General features: G+C 34.6%; 1 protein-coding gene and 1 long non-coding RNA gene across 3 annotated transcripts; one reads left to right on the top strand and one right to left on the bottom strand.

The window, feature by feature from the left end:
* LOC107024692 lies at positions 1-2258 on the top strand. Of its 2 annotated transcripts, XM_015225679.2 has the most exons (5): positions 1-251; positions 344-1258; positions 1340-1728; positions 1765-1873; positions 1947-2258. In XM_015225679.2, the coding sequence occupies exons 1-5, from the start codon at positions 105-107 to the stop codon at positions 2139-2141; spliced, it is 1755 nt and encodes a 584-aa protein (XP_015081165.2). In that variant the 5' UTR covers positions 1-104; the 3' UTR covers positions 2142-2258. The 2 variants fall into 2 exon arrangements, with proteins under 2 accessions (XP_015081165.2, XP_027774081.1); XM_027918280.1 differs by having other exon boundaries at positions 1340-1873.
* On the bottom strand, positions 2250-4152 carry LOC107024693. The gene is made up of 3 exons (XR_001457386.2): positions 3621-4152; positions 2695-2787; positions 2250-2613 (listed from the first exon to the last, which is right to left on the bottom strand). It is a non-coding gene; the product is annotated as an uncharacterized LOC107024693 (long non-coding RNA).
* Between the last annotated feature and the right edge of the window lie 4819 nt (positions 4153-8971).

The following is an 8971-nucleotide window of genomic DNA, read 5'->3' as shown; positions in this document are numbered from 1 at the left end:
ATTGAAGAGGGGGTGGTTGGAAGGATGCAGAAAAATTATTGGTTTTGATGGATGTTTTCTGAAGGGTTCTTGCAAGGGAGAATTGTTGGTTGCTGTTGGTAGAAATGGAAATCAACAGATGTTTCCAATCGCATGGGCTGTTGTTGACACAGAGACAAAACATAGTTGGAGTTTTTTTTCTAAAGTACTTGATAGAAGATCTGAACTTAGGCACAGGACATGGACTGACTGTTATGTCAGATATGCAGAAGGTTAGATGGTTTTTGCATTGTATCTTGTTCTATTATTTTTTTTCTTGTGTTGCTAATACTTTTTAATGTTTGTGCTACAACTGCTTACATAGGGCCTTGTACCAGCTTTATGTGAGTTGCTACCAGATAGTGAGCAGAGAAGGTGTGCTAGACATATCTGGTCCAACTGGCATCAATTATGGAGTGGTGAAGAAAGAAGGAAACAGTTCTGGAGATGTGCTAAGTCAAGTTTTGAAGTGAAATTTGAAGATGAGATGGATAAACTCAACAAATTAGGTAATAAAATTTGTGAGGACTTGTTGCATTATGAAAAAACTACTTGGTGCAAAGCATATTTTAAAGAGCATTCTAAGTGTGACATTGTTGAAAACAATATGTGTGAAACTTTTAATTCTTGGATACTAGTTGCTAGACATAAGGCTATCATAACTATGCTAGAGGAGATTAGGCACAAGATAATGGACAGAAATATTGCAATGAGGCAATTTGCTGAAACTTGGATCTCAGATATCTCTCCTATGGCTAGACTAGTACTAGAAGAGAACAAAGATCTTGCTAGATTTTGTGAAGTTAGATTCAATGGTGATTTTGGGTATGAAATCTTAGATGGTCAATACAGACATATTGTTGATATAAGAAAGAAGACATGTACATGTAGAACATGGCAATTGAGGGGCATACCATGTCAACATGCTGTGCTTGCATATCAGCACAAAGGCATAGAACCTGAACATGAAGTGGTACATTGGTATAGGAAAGAGACTTTTTTGAAGGCTTATAATCATTTTCTACAGCCAATACCAAACATGAAAATGTGGCCTCACACTAGTGGTGTAGTGATTGAACCTCCTGAACCAAAAGTCATGCCTGGTAGGCCACCAAAGTGCAGAAGAAAGGCAAAGAATGAGCCTAGAAAAAAGTATGGAAAGTTATCCAAAAGAGGAGTAAAAATGACATGTTCACTGTGTCATCAAGTAGGCCACAACAAAAAATCTTGTCCAACATTGGTAAGTTATTATTCTCTTCTAATACATTTACAATAAGCTTCAATTATTTACAATAATCAATTATTATTACTGTATTAATAGGCTGAAATGGGACAACCTGGAGGCTACCCAAACAGGAAACCAAGCTCAAGCCAACCATCACTGTCTAGCCAACCATCAAGCTCAAGCCAGCCACCATTGTCTAGCCAACCATCAAGCTCAAGCCAGCCACCACTTTTTAGCCAACCATCAAGCTCAAGTCAGCCACCACTTTTTAGTAGACCATCAAGCTCAAGTCAGCCACCAGTATTCAATCATCAAGGCAGTTCTATGTGTTTTGATTCTTCAGCTGTTAGAAGAGAGCAACAACCTGCTAAAAGCAGAGGCACATGCAGAGGCACTGGGAGAGGCACTGGGAGAGGTACTGACAGAGGAACTGGTAGAGGCACTGGGAGAGGTACTGGCACTGCCAGTGAAATTGGAAGAGGCAGTGTTTTCAACATTGGAGGTGTATCAAGTCAGCAACCTGATCAACCAAGGGCTGTGGAAGCTTCAATATCAACAGGAAGACAAAAAAGGACCAAGACTATAGGATTTGGCATCTATACAAATGCAAGTGGTAGTCAAACCTTTAATGTAAGTGTATACATAATTTTGTTCATTTCTTACTCTACTATATAAAGTCTCATTTTAAGATATTTCCATGCAGCCTGGTACTTCAGGAGAAAAAGTTATCAATTCGAGAGTTTATAAGGATGCATCTCCAACAAATATTGATATTGGTTATAAGCCTCGAGGACTCAAGTGGAATGGTGGAGATGCTGTCACTGGTTCACAGTTGCAACGTATCACTCAGTCAAGGAAAAACAAGCGTGGAACATCTAGTGCACCAAAGAATGCCTAATTTATGTAGAAAAGTCACTTTTTGGTTGTGTAATTAGCAGCAGAAATTTGTATTGACTGCTTTGAAACTTGGAGCTCACTAGAGCAAATTAATGGCATGAATGATCAATTTTTACTGCTTTTGAGGCACAAATTATCTTCATTCCTTCAATTAAATCATTACAATAAAAACACAAGGCATTTACAATAGAAAAATCGATCTAAATTGCCCATAAAGAACACTAGAATCTACCATACATACTTTTATGAAGGAATCTAATAGAAGACAAATGAATCAACTAAGATTATTTTGTTACACAAATCCAAGTAGCCAATATCACCCCTACGATGATGCATATTATCCATACTTTTCTTGATCGATTCCTCTCCAATTCATATGTTTTGACTCTTTTCAACAAACCCCATATCACCCTCCTAGCTTGAGCAGGCATTTCATCATCATACCATCGAAAATATCCACATCCACCTCGTGCCTACAAAATTAAAAAAAAAAATTGAATTATAAATAAGGTGATTCTTTACTATATTGGACAAAAAAAATTAATTTGATTTACCTTTGAAGTTTTGCAACAAAGGAACCTACGTCCAGGATTGGATTGCGTTCACGAGGTCTTCATTTCCACAACGTTCCCACATTGACATAGTACCTTCGCAGTTGAAGAAGAAGAAATCGATGAAGAAGATAAATTCGACATTGGAACTTAATGATTAAGAAGAAATCAATGAAAAAGAGATATAAGAGGAGAAATAATGATGAAGAGAAACAAAAGAGGAGAAATAAGGGATGAAGAGAAACAAAAGAGGAGAAATAAGGGAAGAATGAGAGAAATTAGGGTTAAAAGGGGGAAGAAGATCGTTGGTGGGTGGTTGAAGATCCACATCAGCTCTTTTAAAGCATCTGCACGCGCTTACAGGACGTGAGATCACGTTTGGCTCCACATCAGCCAAAAATATTTAAAAGGATCAAATTATAGGGGGTTAAAGGATTTAATAGGAATCTTGGTTAGTTGAGGTACATGGGGGAAAAACGCGAACAACTTAAGGGACCTACGTATGTATTTGGCCTATTATAAACAATAAGAGTATTAATAATAATAATAACAAACAGAATAATAACTATAACTCTATTAAATAACATTGAAAATATAATAATAATAATAATAATAATAATAATAATAATAATAATAAAGATTACATCGGCAACAACAAACAATACATAGAACAAAAGTCATTAATGGGCACAAAATTAGAATACACCAATTAAACAATGAAAAATAATAAATAATGAAACAAGAATCTCACAAATTAAAACTAATACTAGAATAAACAATGAAAGTAAACAAAAATTGACAAGATAAAGGAACAAAAGTGAATAAACAAATATAAGAGAATTATAAAACCAAACACAACATAACAGATAAACTATATTAACAAAATGTTAAACAAATATGACCAAAATAAAATAACTATCGGAGTTTACCGGAAAAATAGAAAATTCAGGCAGATTTAGAAATTTTAGTTGTTCTTGTTTGTTCATTCTCGCTGGAGTTTAGAGATTCACTGAATACCTGCAAAAAGAGGAGAATCGTAAGAGGGAAAGGGGGAGGGGAACTGTACATTGGGTGCTCTTTTCCGGAGCTTGGTGGTTCGAGCTTGTGGTGGTGTCTGGTGGTCACTGGTGGTGAAAATAGGTGTGTTTCCGGTGGTTTCTTAGCTGAAAATTGTGACGGAAAAAGGAAGGGAGTTTTGGAACTGGTTTGGAGAAGAAAAGGAAAAATGGAGGTGGGGTTTCGGTGGTCTTGTAACTCCGATGGTGGTGAAGTTGCCGGCTGCTCGAAACGGTGATGAAGGAAGAAGAAGTTGGGCAGCATACTGGTTGTTAGCTTGGATGGAAAAATATTAAAAAAAATGAAAGGGGCTTTAGGGTGGTGACTGGCCGAAAAGTTGCCGAAAAAGCAATGAACAGTAGAATTTTTTTAAAAGTAAAACATAATTCTGAAAATTGAACCCCAATTCTAAAAATTATTCACCACCACAAAATCTAATGGACAAACTATTATATATATTGGGAGTTGAAAACTATGAGCCTAAGTTATGGGCTTGAGATCATGACTCAAAAATTGTCGATTGATAAAATATCTATGTATGTAAATTTATCTAATTTGAATGAATATTTAGACTGCGCAGAATATCAAAATGAATATTAACAATGAAACAGAGAAAAATGAATATAAAAAATGTAATAAACGTAATCAAAAGCGATTTAACATAAATAATAATTTTATGAAAAATGAACAAATTGTTGAACGTCTGGTTGTGACAAAATAATATAAACATAATAATCGATAAAAATTCTAATACTTTGAGAAAGAGGGTGATTATCAACAAATTTCATTAAAATGACAAAAACATGTAATTTGAACTATTTAAAATAAAATACTCAATATTTATTAATTTTAAAACTATCAGATCGAAATTTGGTGTCAACAGACATCATCAATATTTCATAATTATAAATAATATCGTGTGCATGTGAACATATGCATATACCTTGAAAATACATTATTAAATAGTGTAGGAGTATAAAAGTTTAATTACCCGAGAGTATATCCTAGAAGTTATGACATCCTCAAATCTCCACACAGCGTTGTCGACCTCTCGGGGTCTAAGGCAAGCCTCTTAGCATTCTTTCATTTCATAGACATATAAATTTAGCGGAAAATTTAAAACTTTTCATAGCATATCATATGCTAGAGCAACACTTCACATGTATATAAAAATACTTCATAATACATAATTAGACTTTAAGTCATTTTGCCATCTTAGACTCAACATTATTAGTGTAGATTAAGGACACTGGTTGTAACAACATAAAGTATAAGTCTAAGCTACTACATCAACTTAAAGAAATATCTTGACATAGGAAACACTTGAATCATAAGGGTTCATTTACTTGAACTTGGGAGATCCATCCAAGCCCTTCACTTAGGACACATCCTCTAGCCATCAACACCACACTCTGTGTAAAAAGATGAAGAAGAATGGTAGTAGTACAAGAATGCACTAAGTATGGAAACTATGCAAAAACATGCATTTAAAGAGTACATTTCATTTGAAATCATGCAACATGTATTTTTAGTAAATTTTATGATCATTGACACATTTAAGCACAATATAATTCACATACATCATATAGACATGAATACTACTCATAATAGCACATAAAGCCATTTATCACACTTTGAGACATATTCAATACATACATTACATTACCTCTCTTTTAATCTTACTTATTTCCTTTGAGTAATCTTTCAAGTATATTTAGTACAATGTATCACCTTGAGGTTACCTTACAATAGTATTTCATAGATTTGCTTCATAAACATAACCACATACATTCAAAAGTCTTAAACACATCATAGACATCAAATTCACATAAGGACCATCACCTAAGACAACCCCCAAGTCACACTAATGCAATGTATAAAAAGTATTCCATAATACTACTTCCACCAAGTGTACCTAAGAAGTCACCCTTGACTAGACATAACATACTCAACAATTCATAACACCTTTATTTATAACTAGACATAAGACACATACTTCATAGCCTCATATAAGGACTCTTGCATTTACTACAACCTTAGTCATAACTCATTCAATTCATATCATAAGTAAACTACCCTCACAACTCCTTCACAAGCTTACTTGTGCAATGTATACATGGTCCCATACCCCCACATATACTAAGTAAATCCATTTACAAGCCATAGAGCAATTCACATACATAAGCATAATTCATGTCTTAACATAAAAAAATCACTTAATCATGCATCCATACAATTTGTACATACATATCAGAAGTCTTACTTCCATAAAAATACTAATCTTATCCTTTCTTGGAGTTCACAAGTGCAATGCATGGGTAGGGTCCACAGTCCTACCTATACTAAGTAACTCCTCAAGGAGTTGAATTAGAGTCCATAATCTTATCCTAATTCATTTATTACTTTGGGAGACATAGACATTACAGACATAGACCACCTACTTTCACACCGAAAAGAGAGGGTACTACTTGCTAAGGTAGGACTTCCATATAAAATAGCTATTCTAGTGTATCCACTAAGATAAAACCTAAGGGTGCACGTAGTTAGGGAACAAGGAGATTGCTTCTAGAAAACCTTGACTTTCTAATGTGGAGGTTTCCATCTCATGACACAACATCTAGGTTGGGATCCCGAACTTGCTAAACGTGAATGTTCTCTTATGGGAAGCTGGACTTACTAACGTGAATCTCCCACTTTCTTTTGTCATGTTCACTCGATGCTAGGCTCTAACTCCATTTTTAATATATATTTAAGCCTTTAATACTCTAATTCATAAGGAAGGCTTTTGGATCTTGCTCCTTCATACTTCATATAGCTCAAAGGATTCTAAGATGAGAATGTCCTCTCATCCTAAAACCTACATTATATGAGAATGTCCTTTTACATTATCATATCACATTCATACCATAGTCTAGTTTAGAGTACAATTGAGTAATACCTTTCAAGAGACTCACCTATTCATTAGAATACCATTTACATACTTCATTCATACATACATATGTGTGTACAAATATGTAAGATGTACCTTCACATAAATAACTTTAGGCATGCCCATGAAATGTTCAACTTCATTAAACATATAATTTACCTTCATAGAAATAGGTAATGATGCATAGGAGAACTATTCTTTCCTTAGCCATCATGAATCTATCCTACTCATAGATATGCATGAAGTGTGTGCGTACATTTGTCAACATGATCGCATAATGACTATCACATAGCATTGAGGAAGCCACCCTCTAAAGATCACAACATATGCACAACATTCCTCAAATATCAAGTCATACACACATATATAGTATTAAGGACTATAGACTACACACACTCACATTACATCATAGGAGACAAGAACATATTCAATCATCAGAATAGAAGACTCCTAGAATACTTTGATCACACATTCATATAGGGTTCATAGAGGTCGGGCTCATGCTATAAGAGTACTTATAAATATTATCCATCTTAGACCACACCTAACCCTAACATGATCATCACATATGCATAACATCATCCACACACCTAAATCATGCAACTAACGTAGAAGGCTATTCATATACTTCCATAACATTAATTCACATGATATTAGAATCAAGGCTCAATCCTTCAACTTCCTAAACATGGAATCATTATATCAATTGATATTGCATATAATTCCTTCAAGTCCATGATCATAATACATAAACATGTACAAGGATGTAAACACCACCACCATAAGAGGACCATACCAATTATCATGATTCAATATACATTTTGTGCTAAATAGACAAAAATAGGTTAACTTATAAAATCTCCAAGCTAATGATCATCTTGATCAATTTCCAACAATTCATAATCAATTGACATAAAGGAATATAGAGCTAAGCAATTCATTACAATCTAAAATAATTTAGTCATCATATCATCAAGATGACAAGACCACATGATAGGCCAATTTGAGAAATTAGGAGGATCGTGGATTCTTCATGAAATTGAATTGAAATGAATTATTAAAACAGTAATGAAACATAATCCATCATTAGAATGACTTTAAAATCATTTTGACAATGAACCCATGACTAGATTGAAAATTGGGAATTTGGATCTTTCAATCACTTTTGAAAATCATTTATTGAACTCCTTAGATGAAAGATTAAATTAGGATCAATTTTTACAATACCTTATTTATGGAATACACATGAATAATTGGAGAAGAAACCATAGAAATCCATCCCCTAGCTTGATCTTGAGTTTTGGTCTCCAATGGAGGTTTTGGGAGAATTTGGAAGAGAACAGAGTTTTGGGGTTTTGATTTTCTTATTGGATGTTGGGTTTTTGACTTGGGAAAGAGGTTAAATAGGTCTTAAAACAATTTATAACCTTCATCCAAAGTTACTAAAACACCCTCATACTTTGAACATTTAGGCATGTCAAACTTAACTTTCTTTTCGGTATCTTCGTCGGGGAACAAGTCCACGTCGTGGAGCTGTTCCCGCAGGATTTGGAAATAGGTTTTTGGAAAGTTGATTTTGCGTTGTATTCACGAAGTGGATGAAAATTTTGGCCTATGGAGGACCTAGTCCGTGACACCTACCTATTTCATGTAGGAACAAAAGTTGTTGCCTTGGGCAAGCTTGTTGGCCCAAGGTTAGGTCCTCCTCAAGGACCCTTTGGTTGGTACTTGGGGAGTTTTTCCCTGACGTTTATACTTAAAATACTCTAGTATACATGTTAGGAACCGCTCACATCAATCTGAACTCCAAACAACAAAACAAGACAAAACACACTAAGATACACAAGCACGTTTCAAGGCAAAACTTTCAAACGTCTTGGATGTTGACCTCCAAACCACTTCAAATTTAGTATACATGCTAAAAAATACTTTATTAAAATGTTATTAACCTTTTTAGATACATGTGAGGCTCTAGCTACCTTAGTTCATTTTGAGGGTTTTTTTTTACAAAAAAAGATCCTCTATAAAATTTGACATCATAACAACAATTTGGGTAAAAGTTGGAGTGTTTTTCAAGACCTTTTTCCTTATTTAAATTACAATAAGTTATAACTGTAAGTTTTGTGTAACGACCTGTTTAGTCGTTTTGAGCAGCAGATTTTATTTCTGGAAAAACTGTGTGAGTCGACGGAACCCACGACGGACCGTCATGGACACGACGGGCCGTCAAGGGTGTCTCGTTCCAAAAGACTTAGACTTCTGAAATTTGGGTACTGAAATCGACTCTCTGAACTT

Source organism: Solanum pennellii, chromosome 7, assembly GCF_001406875.1.
Source record: "Solanum pennellii chromosome 7, SPENNV200".
NCBI lineage: Eukaryota > Viridiplantae > Streptophyta > Magnoliopsida > Solanales > Solanaceae > Solanum > Solanum pennellii.
This window is presented reverse-complemented; position numbering and strand designations above follow the sequence as displayed.

Excerpts from the sequence above, each read along its gene's own strand:
- LOC107024692 (XM_027918280.1), top strand. The coding sequence starts at position 105 with ATGGAAATCAACAGATGTTTCCAATCGCATGGGCTGTTGTTGACACAG. Across the intron at positions 1,259-1,339 it reads AAAAATCTTGTCCAACATTG|GCTGAAATGGGACAACCTGG; the intron begins GTAAGTTATTAT and ends CTGTATTAATAG. Across the intron at positions 1,874-1,946 it reads GTGGTAGTCAAACCTTTAAT|CCTGGTACTTCAGGAGAAAA; the intron begins GTAAGTGTATAC and ends ATTTCCATGCAG.